The sequence below is a fragment of the Cryptomeria japonica genome, chromosome 10 (assembly GCF_030272615.1).
Source record: "Cryptomeria japonica chromosome 10, Sugi_1.0, whole genome shotgun sequence".
In the NCBI taxonomy this organism is placed as follows: Eukaryota; Viridiplantae; Streptophyta; class Pinopsida; order Cupressales; family Cupressaceae; genus Cryptomeria; species Cryptomeria japonica.
Genome location: NC_081414.1, coordinates 791031173 through 791050984, shown reverse-complemented (window position 1 = coordinate 791050984; position 19812 = coordinate 791031173). Strand labels below are relative to the sequence as shown.

The window sequence follows — 19812 nt, the reverse complement described above, 5'->3', positions numbered from 1 at the left end:
TTTCCAAGTTGATAGTTGATAGGTTGAAGAAGTGGCTTAAAAGACTTATCTCCGAGGAACAGGGTGGTTTTGTGGTAGGTCGACAAATCTTGGATGGAGTGGTTATTGCTACTGAATCCATCCATTCCATGGCTACCACAAAAGAAAAAGCTATGTTCATCAAGCTAGATATGGCGAAGGCTTATGACAGGGTTCGATGGTCCTTCCTTTAGAAAGTTCTTGGGGCCTTAGGGTTTGTTGTGGATTGGATCGAATGGGTTATGTCATGTGTTACTTCTATTTCTTATTTTGTATTGATCAATGGGGAACGCATTGATCTCTTTGGTGCTTCTAGAGGCCTTTAGCAGGAAGACTCCCTCTCCCCTTATTTATTTATGTATTCTTTTTGCTAAAGGACTAGGGCAACTGATGAATTGTAAAGTTGAGTTGGGCCTGATTCAAGGGTGGAGATGTGGAAATGATTTGCCTCCTATGTCTCATTTGCAGTTTGTGGATGATACAACCTTGATGGGAATTGCAAAGGTTAGAGAAGATATTAATCTGCGTAAGGCGTTGGATATTTATCTGGTTGCTTCTGGTCAATTGATTAATGAGGATAAATCCTCCATCTTCTTTTTCAATACGATAGAGCCTATACAGTTGCGAATTGCTCATATCTTGAGGTTTTAGATTGGTTCCCTTCCTTTGACTTATCTTGGTATTCATATATCTACTAGAAACCTCCCTAAGGAGTCTTGGCAGTATATTCTTGACAAGTTTCGTATGAAAGTCAATCATTGGACTCACAGGTGGCTTTCCTTTGTTGGCTGAGTTCAACTGCTCAAGTTGGCAGTGCAGGCTCTACCTATTTATAGGTGTATGCTTCAGGTGGCCCCGATGGGTTTTGTCAAGGAGATGGATTCTTTGGCTAGGCAGTTCTTATGGGAAGGCAGCTTATCATTTTCTAAATGAAGCCTTGTCAAATGGGATATTTTGTGCAGCCCAAAGCGGTTAGAAGGACTTGGTTTAAGGCATTTGATTTTGTTTGGGATGGCGTTGGCTGCAAAGTTGTATTGGAGGTGGTGTGTGGAGAAGGATCAAATATGGGCTAAGATTTTGGCACATAAGTATCTTTAGGGAGTTTTGAAGGAAGAGATTTCAAGGTATCCCCTGGTCGGGGATGGCTCGGTGATTTGGAACACACTCAAGAAAGGGGCAGCTTTAATTAAGGATGGTTTATTTTGGATATGCAAGAGAGGGGAAGAGACACACTTTTGGTTGGAATCTTGGGATGGTTTCCTCCCCATTACTTCTCAGTATCCGAACTTGAGGATTCTTAGCCAGCAGTTTCTTGAGGGTGGGTGGTCTAGGGTGAGTGACTTTAAATCTTTTTCTCTGTGTGGGCAATTGGAGGTGGTAAGATGGAAGGCTCCTTCCGACTGGCCAATTGCTGGTAGGGAAGAGGAATGTGTTGAGCTTCATGGCATTATATCTAATAGACATTGCCGCTCCATCAGGGATAAGGATAGTCTTGCTTAGTTTTCGAATATGAGGGGCACTTTTATTGTTGCTAGTGGATATCAGGAGTTGTTGTCCCGAAGGCTAGGCAGGGAGGAGGTTCCTTGGTGGAAGTATGCTTGGAAAAAATTCTCTTGGCCAAAGTGTAATTTCTTTGTGTGGACTTTGCTTTTGAATAGGTGTTTGACTTGGGATAATATTCGTAAGTGTGGCTTTCATGCCCTTCTATCTGTGTCTTATGTGGTGATGGTGAGGAGGACTCCTCACACTTGTTTTTCCAGTGTCCTTTCTCGTTGCATCTCTGGAATTTTTGGTGGGGAGTTTGAAAACACCCTTGTGTTCATGATTCATCCCTAGTGGAGTTATGGAATAGTTTGGGTAAGCCTCCCACTTTGCCTTCTTTTCTTCAGATTGTGTGGTGTATTGGCCCCACTTTTATATTATGGCAGATCTGGTTAGAGAGGAACCGTATAATTTTCTTGGGTGAAATGTTAGTTGTACAATTCCCAAAGATCACCTGCATGCAAGCCAGTCATAGAAAGAGAGAAGCAAAATAGCTATGGAGGCTAGAATTCAAAGAAACAAAAAAGAGGAGTCATATTGATTGTGCAACAAGAATGCAATTCAATAATTACAGTTGTTATGAAAATGCAAAGAGATAATCCTTATAAGAGGATACTCGAAACCCTAAAGGTTAAAACCCTAAAGAATTATAAGATTCCTAAGTTTAGTTTAAGCATAGAGTATAATAGACTAATAATTAAATAAATAATTATTATCTAATAAAAGATAACTCTAACACCCCCCCCCCCTTAAGATGGACTTAGGGAGCAGCTAAGAAACAACTAAGGACTTAAAAAACATGTAAAAAATACAGTAAAGCAACAATGGGTCCCAACAACTAGGCCTAATGAGGCACCCAAGTACAATAAAATCTCTGTAAAGTGAAGAAAAAGGAGAAAACCCTATGGGAACAAGACTCCTCTCTAAGAAGAGATGAAAGCTCAAGTGAAGGATTAAGAAGCCTCCAAACAAGAGTGTTCCAGAAGATAGGAACAAAAAGAAGAGAATGAAGAACACCACTGAAGCATGAAATAGCTGCAAACACTGTCGAAGAGTAACTGTTGATCTGAAGAACCTCCACTGAAATAGAACATGACTAGGTAGAGAAGACTGTAATCTGCATGAGTGCCCTCAAATGACACTACTTGAATTAGATGGAAAACAAAGGCAAATAATTGAACTCGAAGATACAGATGGCATGAAACACCAAAGCCTGAAGAGCTGATCAATCAAACCAAGGAAGCATTAGAACCAACAAGACAAACCTCCCCATAATGCTGAAAAGGGAGAGTGATAGGTACAATGAAAAGAACAACCAACAAAAACTGCATGACGAAGAACCAGGAACATCGAAGGTGCAGAAAAAAGTACAAAGTATCGTGGAAGGAACAGTCACTTGACACACATCATGAGGCTAATGTCATGGAAGAAACACTCACATGACAAAGGTAGATGGCAAACAAAAGGCAAACATCAACCCCCCAATGGCACTTTATAAGTAGTGCATGTACAATAAGGCACAAGATGTGCAAGATCCCTATTATACAATGCATGATGACACTTTATCTTTGTGTGTTTGCATAAATAAAATGCTACAATGATCAGAAGAGATAGAACATAGGAAATAGCAAGAACAACCAAAGACGAGACATCCTACTCAAAGAAAGAGATCTTAGGACTTGAAACATCCAAGATATTCACTAGAGTGCTGAAAAGCAAAAAACTGAATAAAATATACCTGGAGAAGAATCTAGAAAGAAAAATAATATGAATGGAAAGAACACAGAACAATATTTCCAACAATATAAAGTTTTCGAAAAACGGAGTTCGAATGCTCAAGTGATGTCTCCCAGAGTGCAAAAGGGAACCTTTGACTTTGATAGAAAAAAGCCATCAAAAAGGAAAAATCAAAAGTTCAAACCTCTAGATCTGGATAGAGCTCAGAAAGAGCTTTCCGATGATATAAGGTTTTTGAAAAAGTGCCTCTGTATGACCAAGTTATGGCCAAAGAAAAAAAACCCCTCTTTTAGGGAAAAAAAAGGGTAAAAAAGAATAAATTTTTTTATTTTTTTTGACGAAATTTTTTTGACGCTTTTGCAGGTACAGCCGTACAGATTTCTGTTCCTCAAAAAATGTGCCAATAAAAAATCATGCCCTTGATGCCGCTGTCACCGAAAATAGGCAAATTATATATTGAAATTCATGGAATCAGCCTTCTGAATCCAACTATGAGGTCCTTTGGCACCAAAATGTACCAAAAATCATCTACCCCCAAAAATAGAAAAGAACAACTTCACAAACCCTCAAATACACAGATCTGAAGAACAAGGCCCAAAATCTCTCATAAAGAGAACATGAGCATGTAGATCTGGAGCTCTGATACCATATAGGAGGAAAAATCAACTCTATAGCTCCCAAAGATCACCTACATGCAAACCTGTCACAAAAGGAGAGAAGCAAAAAAGCTATGGAGGCCAGAATTTAGAGATCCAAAAAAGAGGAGTCATATTGATTGTGCAACAAGAATGCAATTCAATAATTACAGTTGTTATAAAAATACAAAGAGAGAATCCATATAAGAGGATACTCGAAACCCTAAAGGTGAAAACCCTAAAGAATTATAAGATTCCTAAGTTTAGCTTAAGCATAGAGTATAATAGACTAATAATTAAATAAATAATTATTAGCTGATAAAAGATAACTCTAACAAGTAGATATAGCACATAATAGTGGGGATGATCCAAAAGATGGTGGAATCTAAATGTGAAGTAATGCTTCCTCTGGATAAAAGGGATGACAATATTGTGAGCAGACTTGGTATTCAGGGATTGTCTCCAACCTCTGCTTGTATCAAAAGAGGTAGACGTGGGAAAAAGAGAGTTCAAAGAGTGGGTAGATGGTTACCTCCTCCAGAATATTTTTTAAAGATTAATACTGATGGTTCCTCGTGCAGTAATCCTAGACATGTTGGGATCGGTGGTGTTGGTAGAGACTGCTTGGGGAAGGTTGTCTTCCTCTTTTCTATTTATAAAGAGCAACAAGCTAATAACTTTATGGAAGGTCTTACAATGTTGTATGTTTTAGAGAGGTCTTATGCTTTAGGATGGTGTAAGGTTATCTGTGAGTCAGACTCACAGATTATCATTAATTTGTTGATTGAGAAGAAGGTAACAGATGTTAATTGGCATCTGGCTTTGATTGTTTACCATATTTTACAAATTGGATCAAAGATGGAGTCGGTGTCTTTTATCCACATTCCGCGGGAGTGGAATAGGGCAATTGACTGGTTGGCTAAATGGGCTTCGGAACATGCTGGTGATTGGAAGGTGGAGGGATGGGATCACTTTTCCCCTGATTACTGTTAGAATTTGGAGGAGATATTTGTGATTGATATGAATGATCAGGTTGGTGGATTTTGTTGATTCTATCTATGTTGGGGTGATGATGTATACTCCTTCCGAAGATTTTGGCTTTGGGTTTGCTTTGTAAAACTCTGTTTTAAGTTCTAATAAATTTTTTACCCCTTTTATTAAAAAAAAAATGATATTGATGAGGTTCAAAGATGATTATATAAATTAAACTTTAAAAAAACATGAAGTATAAAAAATGAACTAATCAATGAGAAATTGTTTGAAGGCATGATATTACAATAAAGATGAAAAGCCAAAACCAAGAGCAACCACACCAAGATCCAAGAAGGAGACACAAGATTTGTAATTGGGGGTAGCAAAGAAAAAATCCTCAATATTATGAAGATGGCATAAAGCCTAAAAAAATACATTGAGAGAAAGAGAGAGTGAGCTTAGCATAGAAATGCTTCCATAGATAAATGGTAATCCTTCAAAAATACAAGTTCAAGAAATGATTAGTAGAAAGTTGCTCTAATACCACGAAAAGAAAAATAACATGAAGTACCAGAAACAAACTAATCAATGAGCAATTATTTCAAGGTATATATTGTTATAAACAAAAGTAGCCAAAACCAAGGGAAAGCACACAATAATCCAAGAAGGAGACACAAGATTTGTAAGGGGAGACAAACAAAGAAAAAGCCCCCATAATTATGAAGATGGCATAAAGCCTAAGAAAATACAATGAGAGAAAGAGAGAGTGGTCTTAGCATACAAAATGCTTCCATAGAAGAAGTGAGAGAGGCACCTTAAATATATAGAGGTGAGAGTGGAGTTGCAAATTTAACTCCCAAGTCTAAGCATGTCATCTAGCATCCTATGTGTGTACAAAGTATAAAAATCCTAATAAGGAAGAAATCTAATATTTCACATATTCGAAAAAAATAAGAGTTATGATCACACATGTGAGAACTCAAATAAGACAAAGGACTTGTAGGGATTCCTTAGAAATATTCCTACAAGTAACATGTAAAAGGAAATTAACACTGCCAAGTAAAGATTTATTCCTAACAATTATGTCCTAATTGCCTATCTTATCTCCTACCAAACATCTCAAAATAAATCACAAATTCTTGTTTACTACCTTTACATGTTCATCAATCTGTGAGTGAAATATTCAATTAAATTTGAGGTCTATTTTCATCTTCTTCCATGTAATGTCCTCCTATAATATCTTTGTAAATTGGTATCCCTATTTGAACTGATGCTATATGGTAATCCATGCAATCTCATAATATCCCTAAAAAATAGGCCACAAATGTGTACAACATCATGTGTTTTCTTACAAGGAATTAAATGTGCCATCTTAGAAAATCAGTCCACATATGCAAATATGAAATCTTTTCCTCTTTGTGTCCTTGACAAACCTAATATGAAATCCATGCTTATGTCTTCCCAAGGTATTTTCAATATTGTTAAAGGTTGGTATAATCTCATGTTTTGAATACTCTCTTTGCAACTTGACAAGTTCTACACTCTTGAAAAACTTTCTTATATCCTTATAAATTTGAGATAAAAAATAATGTTCACGTAGAAAATCCACTTGCCTTATGTGCACCAAACTGCCATGTTCATGCACCATATGTTTTCCCTTGATTAAGTTCTCCCATATTGGACTCCTATGAATGCATAGTTGGTTTCCCTTGAATAATGGACCATCTTGGTTGAAACAATCTATTCACTTGCTTCAATCTATCACTACTAGATCTCTATTTGTTTTTTAAGCTTCCTCATACAAGTGTTTCAACTCTTTAACTTTCATTACTTGTACCTCCATCTCTGCCAACAAGTTTTATTCTACTCAACACATCTTCTACCTTGTGTGATTTTATATTGTAAATTTTCGATACAAATGTATTGCTCTGCATGAACTCTACCCACCTCATGTGCCTATGGTTCAATTTTCCTTGGCTAGATTCAAGTATTGTAGGGCTTTATGGTTAGTATACAACACAAATTCTAAAGCAGTCACCGATGAGGAGGGACCTCAAGGAGATCAGTCCAGACCGGTCAGGAAGAGTAAACATGATGGAAACACACATATATGATGGAGGCAATGCAAAACAGATAGTTTTATTGTATGAAATTTGATTACATCCAACCGGTAACAACCGGGTTACAACATACTGGCACATAGGCCTGGTAGAATAGGTCACAACTGGGACCTTGAATCAAAAGATCTATCATCTAGGCACAGTATATCTATCTGATACTGTGATTGATTCTAATTTATTACATTATAAAGCATGATTACAAATATATATATTGATCCAAAGGATCTAGTTGGCCCAAAAGGGATCAAAACCCGAAGAACAAGACCTAACGTGCAAAATGAACAAGGTCGGCCTCTGCCAAGAGATTCCTCTGGAAAATCCAAAGGATGAAACATAGAAGGTCGGCCACACGCCAAGAAACATTGATATCAACGCTCAAGGCTCCGCAAGCTTCATAATGGGTTCTAGTAGATCACTAGAATAGGTCTCAGGCAACTGATAACAAAGGAACAACCAATAACAAGAAATTGTCATGAAAACTGGTGGTGATATCTTGCTGGAAAGTAATCCAAATGAGATGCGGTTTGAAAGAAACAAAGATGCTAAAGTATTCAAGTAGAATCCAACTCTACAGGATCCAGTGAGCCAAAATTGGGACACACAAAAAGAAAACTGAAACTGCAAACAAAAAACAAAACAGAAAAGAAAATGATTTTGGTTGATGCAAGATTGCTATGAACTGGGGATGCTACAACATCAGCCGTCTGAGGTTAATGAAAAAGTGAGCCTCTCACTTTTCTGGGGTCAGAGGGAAACCAAGGCAGTTTATCTCTGCCTAAGAATTCCAAGATGAATCTTCAACCGGTCTGCTCTTCCACTTCACAAGATATTCTTTGTGTTGACTGTTTCAGGTATTATGCCCAATCCTACTGTCCAAAATCTCTTCAATCTAATCCGGTTCCTTCCGAGGCAATTGTTTCTCCAAGTCTGCAATATTGTCCTTACTGAATTCTGGTTCATGGTACTCATGAAGTTCTGCAATGTTGAATATAGGTGAAATACGTAGACTATCCAATAGCTCCACTTCATATGCATTTCCAGAACTGAACTTTCTCAAAATCTTACAAGGTCCAAACTTCTTCATTTGCAACTTATTATAAGTTCCAACAGAGCATCTCTCTTTTCTCAAATATACCATCACTTCATCGCTAACTTCAAATTCCTTATATCTCCTCTTCTCATCGACCTTCTCCTTATATTTTTTATTCATGTCTTCCAAATGTTGTTTAACCGGAATATACAATGTTGCCATGTGATCTACAAAATCTTCTACTTCTGAACTCTTCCGGTCTTCACTGCTAATGTTTCACAATTATGCTATTCCTGTAGGATGCACTCCAATAACAATCTCAAAAGGTGTTTTTCCAATACTACTATTCACTGAATTGTTTATAGGCAAACTCTTCTTGTGCAAGGATCAAATCCCAACTTCCGGTTTTATCTCCCACTAAACATCTCAACAAGTTTCCCAAACTCCAGTTAACTTCTTTTGTTTGTTCATCAGTTTTTGGATGAAAAGTAGATCTGAACTTCAAATCTGTCTTCATCTTCTTCCAAAGTATTCTCCAAAAATAGCCAACAAACTTAATGTCTTTGTCTGAAACTATGCTCTTAGGTAATCCATGCAATCTCACCACTTCCTTGAAAAATAGGTCTGCTACATGCAATGCATCTGATGTCTTCTTACAAGGTATGTAATGAGCCATCTTTGAAAATCTATCCACTACCACAAATATAGAATCATTCCCTCTTGGTGTCTTAGGTAATCCAAGTACAAAATCCATGCTTATATCCTCCCAATGTCTTACCGGTACTGTCAAAGGTTTATACAATCCCACATTCTGACTACTACCTTTTGCAATTTGATAAACTTTACAACTCTGCACATATCTCTTAACATCCTTATGAATCTGGGGCCAAAAGTACTGCTCACTCACCAATGCAACTGTTTTATCAATGCCAAAATGTCTAGCTAAACCTCCACTATGTTTCCCTTTGATTAGGTTCTCTCTCAATGAACTCTTAGGTATGCATAATTGAACTCCCCTGAATAACATCCTATCCTAAATGAAATAATCCAACCATTTTCTCCTATCAACCATAACCAGTTCTCTACATGCTTCCCCAAGGTTCTACAAAATCTGGGTCTTCATCATACAAGGTCTTCAAATCTTCAAAACCTAATACTATCACTCTCATCTATGTCGGCAAATTCCTTCTCCTACTCAATGCATCAACAACTTTGTTAGATTTCCCACTTCTATGATTCAACACAAAGGTGTAACTCTGCAAGAATTCCACCCATCTCATATGTCTCTGATTCAATTTACTCTGATTGTTCAAATACTGCAAACCTTGATGATCTGTATACAACACAAACTCCTTAGGCAACAAGTAGTGTCTCCATTTCTTCAAGGCTTGAACTATGGCATAAAATTCCTGATCATACACTGAATATCTCTTTCGCGCATCATTCAATTCCTCACTAAAATATGCTACTGCTCTCCCTTCTTGACTCAAAACTGCTCCTATTGTTGTTCCACTTGCATCACAATCCACTTGAAATACCTTATTGAAATCCGGTAAAGCTAACACAGGCTGCTCAATCACTTTCTGCTTCAACAATTCAAAACTTTTGTTTTCTCTGGTGGTCCACTTGAATTCCTTTCGATCTCCTCTCACGGTCTTAGCCATAGGGTTACAAACTGAACTGAAATTTCTGATAAACTTCCGGTAAAAACTAGCCAATCCATGATATGATATTACCTCTCCAATGCTTTCCGGTGTAGGCCACTCCATAATGGCTTTCACTCTCTCAGGGTCCATCTTCAAACCATCCTCAAATATCACAAGTCCTAAATAGACTAATTCATCCTTCATGAAAGTACACTTCTTGATATTGATCAACAACTTTTTTTCTCAACCTCTGCAAAACTTGTCTTAACTGCAACAAATGCTCCTCTTTTGTTCTACTAAAAATCAAAATGTCATCCAAATACACAATAACAAACTTACCCAATAATTTCTTTAATACCTCATTCATCAACCTCATGAAAGTACTTAGTTCATTAGTCAATCCAAAAGGCATCACCAACCATTCATATAGTCCTTCATTTGTCTTAAATGCTATCTTCCACTCACCACCTTCTCTGATCCTGATCTGATGGCATCCACTCTTCAAATCTATCTTTTTAAAGTATTTTTCTCCACTCAAACAATCCATTATGTCATCCATCCTAGGCAAAGGAAACTAGTATTTCACTGTGATCTTGTTTATTGCTCTTGAATCGGTACACATCCTCCATTCTCCATTCTTCTTAGGTACTAATACTGTTGGTACTGCACAAGGGCTCAAACTCCCCCTGGTCAAACCTTTCTTCAACAACTCTTGCACTTGTCTATTCAACTCTTCATTCTCTGTCGGTGTCAACTGGTGTGCAGCTTTGTTAGGCAAACTAGCTCCGGGAACCAAGTCCATGCAATGACTAATACTTCTAACAAGTGGCAATCCATCAGGTACATTATCTAAAATGATGTCCTCATATTTTGTCAACAAATCTCTTATCTCTACGGGGTGTTCTCCTTCCGGTTTCGGTCTCTCAGTCTTCTTAGGAATTAAGGCAAAACACACATTCTCATATCTCATTCCATCCATGAATTTCCTTCAATCTACTAAACAGATTTTGGAATTTATATAGACTTCACTCTTCAAAGGTTCCTCCAAAGGTAACAAGGTTTGCTTCATTCCATTGGCCACAATAGTGTATGTATTCTTCCTCCCATCATGTATTGCCTATCTATCAAACTGCCAAGGTCTTCTCAATAAAATATGACAAATATCCACAGGCATAATATCACACAAAACTTCATCATTATAATTCCCAATTTTCAATTTTACCAAACACTGTTCACTTACTAACAACTTATGTTCATCCTGAATCCATGCTATCTGATAAGGCTTAGGGTGTTTCAATCTGTCCAATTTAAACTTATTCACCATCTCTTCTGAAAAAAGAGTATCTGAACTATCACTATCAATAACAACTTTACAACACTTACCAGATACCTTGCATCTATTCTTGAAAAGGTTCTTCCTTTGCAATGGATCTTCATCTCCTCTGGTATGACACAAAGCTCTCCTCATCATCAACAGTTCTCCATCTTCTGGTTTATTGACTGATTCGGTGGGGTTTTCTTCCACCATTGTTGCTCTTCTGATAGCCTATGTCTTCTTACATTCAAATGCATGGTGTCCTTCTCCTCCACACTTAAAGAAGGTTCCTCTAAATGTCATCTTGTCTTGTCTTCCAAAGTTCTCATTCTGGTAACCATCCAGTTCTCTCCTCTGGTAGAAATTTCTATCATCCTTTCGGTATGAATTACCTTCCTTGCTCACTTCCTTGTCCTTGTTCTGATCTATACTAGTTCCTCTTCCTCCAATATATCCTCTTCCTCCTTGAAATCTTCCTTCGATAAACCTTCCACCTCTACCTCTATGTCTCTGCTCATGCCTTTTATTCAATTTATCTTCAACCTTTAGTGCATACTGGTAAGCCTCTTCAACACTCTCCAATTTGATCATACTGAGTTTATCTTGTATAGACATCCACAATCCGTTCAAATATCTTGCAATTTGTTCAACTTCATCATCAACATGTCCGGATCTGATGTTCAATTTGTGAAATGCTTCGGTGTAATCCTTCACACTAGATTCCTTTTGTCTCAGGTTCTACAATTTCCAGAACAAATCCACTTGATAATTCGTCGGAACAAACTTTGATTTTAACTTACCAATCATCTGATCCCATGTCTTAATCTTTTCTTTAGCTCTTCTTCATCTATCAACTTGCAAATGCTCCCACCAAAGAGATGCATGACCTTTCAACCGGGTACAGGCATATTTCACCTTTCTCTCTTCTACAGTGTTTTCAAAATCAAAATACTTCTCTATCTCTGAGATCCAATCCATCAATTCATCTGAATCTAACTTCCCATCATATTCCAGTGGGGTAAAATGAGGTTTAGTGTTCGCCCTACTCAAAACCCTTAAAAACATTTCCTCATCTGGATCAACTGCCAGTAGGTTTACTTGTTCTATCGGAGATTCTTCTCCTTCATCTTCGCTTACATCTTCAATATGTCGACCTCTTCTATGGGCTATTTCCACAGCTTCTAACCGAGCTGCTATTCCTCGTAACATCTCCATCACATCAAGGTCTGCATTCCCATGTGCTCCACCATTCCTAGTTCCTCTTCACGCCATAGACTCATGTTCGTCCTCTTCAATTGCAGGTCAGATATGCAATCTGCCAACCTACAACCAAATTTAGGACACACAGCCTTCGGAATGAAACTTCGCTCTGATACCACTTGAAGCATTCACTAGTGAGGAGGGACCTCAAGGATATTAGTCCAGACCAGTTAGCAAGAGTAAACATAATGGAAACACACAGATATGATGGAGGCAATGTAGAACAAATAGTTTTATTACATGAAAATTGATTAGATCCAACCGGTAACAACCGGGTTACAACACACTGACACATAGTCCTGGTAGAATAGGTCACAACCAGGACCTTGAATCGAAAGATCTATCTTCTAGGAACAGTCTATCTATCTGATACTCTAATTGAATTTATTACATTCTAAAGAATGATTACAAATATATATATATATATATATATATATATATATATATATATATATATATATATATATATATGTATGTATGTATGTATGTATGTATATATATATATATGTATATATATACAAAGGATCCAGTCAGCCCAAAAGGGATCAAAACCTAAAGAACAAGATCTAACGTGCAAAATGAACAAGGTCGGCCTCCGCCAAGAGATTCCTTCGAAAAATCCAAATGATGAAACGTAGAAGGTCGGCCACACGCAAAGAAACACCGAGATCAATGCTCAAGGCTCCGTAAGCTTTGGAATGGGTTCTGGTATATCACTAGAATAGGTCTCAGGCAACCAGTAACAAAGGAACAATTGTTAACAAGAAACTGTCATGGAAACCGGTGGTGATATCTTGTCGGAAAGCTATCCAAATGAGATGCGGTTTGAAAGCAAGAAAGATGATCAAGTCTTCAAGTAGAAACCAACTCCACAGGATTCGGTGAGCCAAAAACCGGGACACACAGAAAGGAAAACTGAAACTGCAAATAGAAAACAAAACAAAAAAGAAAATATTTTTGGTTGATGCAAGATTGTTGTGAACCAGGGATGCTCCTGCATCAAATTTCTTTAACAACAAGTAATGTCTCCAATTCTTCAAAGCTTGAATTATGGTGTAGAATTCCATAGCATAAACTAAGTGTTTCTTTCTCGCATCATTTAAATTTCCATTGAAATATGATATTGGTCCCCCTTATTGATTCAATACTTCTCTTATTGCACTTCCACTAGCATCAAAATCAACCTAAAATACTTTATCAAATATGGTAAGTCTAACACTAGCTATTGTGTTACCTTTTTCTTCAACAATTCATAATTGTCTTATGCTCCTAGTGTTCACTTGAATTCATTTTGATCTCCTCTCATTGCTTTTGTTATTGGTGTGCAGATGGCACCGAAACTCCTAATGAATTTCTTATAGGAACTTGTCAATCCATGAAAATATCTCACCTCTTTCATGCTTGTTGGTGTTGGCCATTTCATAATTGCCTTTACTTTTAATGGGTACATTTTCAATCCTTTCCCAAAAATGACAAATCTCAAATAGACCAACTCTATTTTCATGAAACTACACTTCTTGAATTTCCTTTAATGACTAGGCTATTTTCCTTTAGTTTTTTCACATAATTAAATTGATCTAGCGGTTGTTCACACTTTCTTTCAAGTTAGTTATATTTGTGAATAAAAGAATCAATTTCTAGCAATTTTAAAGTTAAAATTAGACCCACAATCATTTAATTGTCATGCATTTTCTTATTTCACACTCTTAATCTAATTATTAAATGCATCTAAATCATTGTTAAAACTCTTGTCATTGTTAGAAATCAATAGATTAACATCAATTTTTTATTTTTCTATTTAATGATTGAAATATAGTGTTTGCTCTTCTATACAACCATCAAATGGTTCATACCTTCATTCCACTTTATTTATGTGTATTTAAATTAAAATGTCTAATAAACATGAAGCAAATCATTTTTTATGTTTTTATTTACAAATTATAGAAAAAAAACTCTTGAAAATGTATTTTAGGAAATAAATCACATAAAATTGTTGAAATAGTTTGTTTCATAAAACTTTGGTACTATTGATTTACTTATATGACTTAAATGTTTAACAAATGATTTTTATTCAAATAGGAAACCTATTGAGTCCCCCCATCCCGTTGAGGCACAACTATTCCCCCCATTGTTATATTGCCACCCACCCACCCCTTGATAAAATATATCTAAAATACATCTATCTAAAAAAATAAGAGACATTATAAGCTAATTTGGTAGATGCTTTCTTCAATTATTTCTATGTTTTGGTTTTTAAAGACATTCAATTTGTAATCAACTCAGATATTTCATTTAAAGCTAAATCTTTAAAACACAATTCAATTTTAATAAAGGACAAAATATCTTATTTGGTTCTCTACATGTTAATGAATGTTGTTTTTATTATTCAATCGAAATCATACTATCTAATCATCTATGAAGTTCACTTAAGAAAACTTGACCTTAATGACCTCACAATCTCTTCAAAAAATTTCATAAACATTTTACCCTTAACAACAAATTCAAACTTAAAAAGGGTGGTGCTAAACAAATCTCTATTTATTCATTCTCCTGAAAGTAAATTCATTCTTACACACTAAAACTACTAATTTCAACTCAAAGGACTCATATCTAAACTAAGACTTGAATTTAAACTCAAATAACTTGAAAGATCATACATAAATCAAAACACTCACATTCAGCGAGATTTCACATCAGGTGCATTCCAGGTTCTCATGACTGATTGTGAAACTGCATCAATCTTTGATGCCACCAAAGTTTTAAGGACACGTGCCTTCTGTTTTCCAATGATCGTTATGCCGTCTTCCGTTGCTTTCTCAAGATGCAAATCCATCTGTACCTTTGGAAGCAATCGAAACAGATCCAGGGAGGCAGCAGAACCTGGTACAGCATGCTGGATGGCCTCTGCAACTTCCATGCTTGTGGGAAGCAACCGTGATAACACCTGAACAGAAACATACACCATAGCAGAAGAAAGAACAAAATAGTAAACATGAACAAATGAGGCATTTATGAGGTGTTTCTTTTCACCATCAGCGCCAAACTTCTTCAACTGCAGGAGGAGTTCTACGAGGGACTCCATATCTCTGGAAGAAACATTCGTTAGTCCGTTTGCTAGATCTCCCATCAACCAGCGATGACTAGCGAGGATCTCATTTGTCAGCTTTAGAAAAGATGGACCAAGAGATCTTTCAAACACACACCGCTTACACTCACAGCGAAACCCCATTTGTGTGCAATACTTCTCGCGCCTCACCAGAGGCGCAAGAGTTCTACAGTAGGGCACAGTAATCTCCTCCCCTGCTTCAATTCTTCTCACAGCTATAATGAACATTGCTTTGCCTACCACCATGTATTTTGCATTTGGAAAACACGAATGATTGATAAAAGATGCAAGCCCCCAAAACCCGCATCGCTCTGTTATCCGCTTCATATTAAAAACCCATCCTTTGCTGGAGAGGTCAGGTTCCCCTGGATTATCTTCTTCCTGGGTAATATATATGATAAGGGCGTTGAACTCCATAGCCTTTCTGAGTTCGAATGGGTTGAGATGTAAATTCTCCGGGTTTTCCCCAAATTTGTTCCAACTGCCATTATTTATTTTGAAAGCCTCCATTTCTGGAACATCTGTCTCATTTAGCCAAGATGAATTGGTAAGATCTTGCAATTGCCGCAAAATCCTGGGAGATCCCATTGCGCAAGAGATTGCTTTCTCAACTGTGTCTTGTTTAAGACGGTCAATCATTCTGCTAGGGTTCTCTTTGCCAGCAATGGCCGTCAGCCTCCGATAAATGCCACTCACTGCAATCGCATTCTCTACAAGTACAAAATCTCCGATCTCAAATTCCTTACTAGCAAATAAACCTCGACCATGCACAGACGATTTCTTAATAATTACTGGGCCAATATAATTGCTCACCTCTGGAATATCTTTTCCCCTGCAACCATTTAGAAAATAGGCCGAGAGATTAAACTTACCTTGTTGGTTCTCTTCATTGAATTTCTTCGATTTCTCATAATGAGACTTTATTTCCTCAGCAGCAGGGGATTGCTCTAGCGCGAGTCGAAAACATAAACAAGCTAAGTTGTACTCTTTAAGCTCGTGCAAAGCCCTGCCTTTGCGAAATAGGGATTTGAGATGGGTGGAATGAAGTTGCAGGGCTTTATCGCAGTCTTCCACTGCTTTGGCGTACTCCTCCACCTTTAACAATGCCTCTGCCCTGTTTGAATAACAAAACACAAGGACGTCCATGGCTTCCTTGTAAATTTCTTGTTTACTGCTCAGAGCAAAGTCTATGCATTTAGAATAACATGAGATTGCCCCTTTCCAGTCCCCATGTACAAACAATTGGTTGCCTTTGGCCCGCAAATCAAGAAACTCTGCAACAGAAAAACTCTTCGCTTGACCTTGCAGCTTTTGAGAAATCTGAAGCCCTCCCAATCTTTTCTGCATTTCTTCTACATTGCTGTCCATATTTGCTCAGTTTTGCTCACTAGTCTTGAAACAAGAGCAAAATGCTCTAAGCAGACTAACCAGATTGAAAAGGTCGAGAGAGAAAAGTCGGGAATGAAGGAGGGACGCAATAACTAAAATTCTACCACTTCACCATATTTTTTTATTTCCTCCACATCACTCTTCACGAGTTCATGGTTGCTCAAAGCATTTATTTGTGCTATAGTTGCATCAAGAGTGGAGAAAGAAACAAAACTAGCATCCGGTGTAGTTTCCTTGTAACCTTTCCATCAGACACTAGTGTTTTCACTTTCTTTATCCCACCAATGTACATGATGTTTTGTTTCAGCTTTCACTTGCACATCATCATTTTCTGTTGAATCGAAATTGTCATGAAATTCTTTAATGATTGAATTGGCTTTATCATCATCATAAACTCTCATTTCAATTAGACCCATTAAAACATACTCAAATTATGAAGAGGTAAGGAACATAAAACCATTATCTAGCTTCCAAACTTCACCTTCTTCCATCTTCGTTGAATCTAACCAAGCTCTAATGCCAATTGTTAATTTTAAATGAGAAAAGAAAACATATTAAATAACATAAACGACTAAACTAAAACAGAAACAAACACATAACACTATAGATTACGTGGTTCACCATTAAAGACTACATCCACAAGAAAGAAGAGAACTATTTTGTATTAACCAATATCAAATTACAAATACATGGACTCTACACATTGATTTGTACATTCATATGCAGCTATAAAACAAAGATTTGGGAAAAACCAAAAGGTCATATGACCGTTGGACTTCACATTCCCAACAACTTTTGCTTGCATTGTTAGTAATTACATCTCTTCTCATAAACTTGAATTCATAATGTTGCAACTCCCGATATGCAAAAAGCTTCAATATCTCTTCGCTAGATGAACTAACGAAGACACCTCCAATCTAGGGGACGTAGCTCACTAGATCGACACTTTCGGTTTAAGATTCGAGTAACAGGTTCTTCTCTATATGTCATTTTCAAGTCTATACTTTTGTGTCTACTTTTTGTTTTGTATATTTTTATTTATGTCAAATATTGTCAATTTTGCATCATTTTACCTATTCATTACATATCCACATCAAATCAAATCAAAACAAAAAAAAGGGGGAAATAATCATACACAACATCCAACTATCTCTTAAGATGTAGACTAAAGTTGGATATTGTTGGCTATTTCCTCCAATGAATGATAGTGATTTGGATATTAAAATCTCAGTTTATATCTCTAGACTAGGACCCCCATTTCATGCTCAATTTCACATATTCTCTCAAAGTAAACCTAAAAGTAATGGAAACTGGCATAAATTTGTAAATATGAACACTACAATGATGAATGCTAACTATTAAATGTAAGAACCATCAAGATTAAGTTTTATGCTATAATTCATGTTTTGAAAAGGTTCATATATTAAATTAAAGTCAAGCCATTTGATGACTTATATTTCAACAATAATAATTAAAAAAAAACTGAGAATCTTGATCTTCTCTTTAGATAGTGGGTGTCACAACCCTCCTTTATCACTTTTTGATTTGATACAATTCTATTATATTTTTGGTTGAGCTATTGAAAATGATTGAATAAATATTATAAAAGAATAAATAATGGACCCACACACACACTTGGAGAATATAATTCAAAAGGCATTATTTATTTTTATTTTTTATTTTCCCATTTCCAATTATGGCACATGTTGTAGGAGGAATTAGAAGCTTCTAGAAGAATCTTCAATACCTTGCATGTAACTCCGCCACTAGGATTTTAATCAATTTTGCATGAGTCCAATATTGGAAAAGAATCTCATTCTTAATTAATTTCTCTAGATAGTGGAATTAAGGGATTTTTCCTATAAATTGTATGCAAGTTTTCATAAGAGGGAGTTGATTATATTTTGAAGAAAATTTCCCAAGTTTCCTTGTTGTTAGTAGTAGGATCTTCTTTGGTAGTCACATTTTCATTGTAGGATTGTTAAGTTGTTCTTGAATATTTCTCTCAAGTTGCAAGGAAGGATCTAAAAAGGATAGCTAGAAGATTGGAGAGGATTCAACATCGAGCTTCGATAAGCCAGGTTCTCTTCTTTTGTCATCTCTCATTTACGTATGAGAAATTTGTATTATCAAAAAAATATAGCTTCTAGATCTTCCTTTATAAAAAAAATTAGATTGTAAATCTCTTTTTTTTCTTATTTAGGGATAAATATTGATAATGCATGTAAAAGATAGCTTTATTATTTATTTAATTTTCTTTAGAAAAAAAATATATCAGATCTTGCTTTTGCTTTTCCAAAAAAAAAAAAAATTTCTAGATCTGTGCAAAAATCATATTTCCCTTATTTAATTACTTTTTCGGAGATTAAACTCTTCTCTGTGTGATTAAATGATAATCACTTGTGTATAAATCTTGTTCCTTATTATTCTTCTCTTAAAATTCATTACTCTCGCTCCTGGAATGGGAATTTGAATGTAAATCTTATTTCCTAAATCAAATCTTACTTCTCTGTGGAAAAAATCTCACCTCTATGTGAATACAAGTTTGATCATCTGTATATGAAGTTATATAAATATTTTTCCTGTGAGTATAAACCCATTTCTCTCTCTGAATGTAGATTTGATCATAAATCTTAATTCCTTAATTTAATTCATTCTCCTCTAAGAGCAGTCTTACTTTTATGTGAACAGAAAACATCTGGAAATAAAGTATAAACTTCACTGTATTCATTATTCTCTGTGGAAATAAAGTATAAATCTCTCTCTGTGAATATTAGTTCCTGAAAATCTTTCTTTGAAAGCTTTGTTTATCTCAGCGTAATCATCTACCTATCTCTGTGATAATTTAATTATTTGTACATTGCTGAAACAAATTTATTTCTTTGTGCTATTTCATCCCCGTGATTAAATTCTTATTCTCATTTTTTTTTACACTAATATTTCTCTTATACATATATCTTTTATGCTATTAAATAAACTGGAATGAAAAACTATATATATATATATATATAATTAAAATTTATGCAAAGTAAAAATATATAT

At 36.0% G+C, this 19812-nt stretch overlaps 1 protein-coding gene across 1 annotated transcript; it reads right to left on the bottom strand.

Annotated features, from left to right (window-relative positions):
- Window positions 1-14952: 14952 nt before the first annotated feature.
- On the bottom strand, window positions 14953-16749 carry LOC131039290 (methyltransferase FGSG_00040). The gene has a single exon (XM_057971996.2). It carries the CDS (start codon window positions 16747-16749, stop codon window positions 14953-14955), a length of 1797 nt encoding a protein of 598 aa, XP_057827979.2.
- Window positions 16750-19812: the final 3063 nt, after the last annotated feature.

Excerpts from the sequence above, each read along its gene's own strand:
- LOC131039290 (XM_057971996.2), bottom strand. The coding sequence starts at position 16,749 with ATGGACAGCAATGTAGAAGAAATGCAGAAAAGATTGGGAGGGCTTCAG.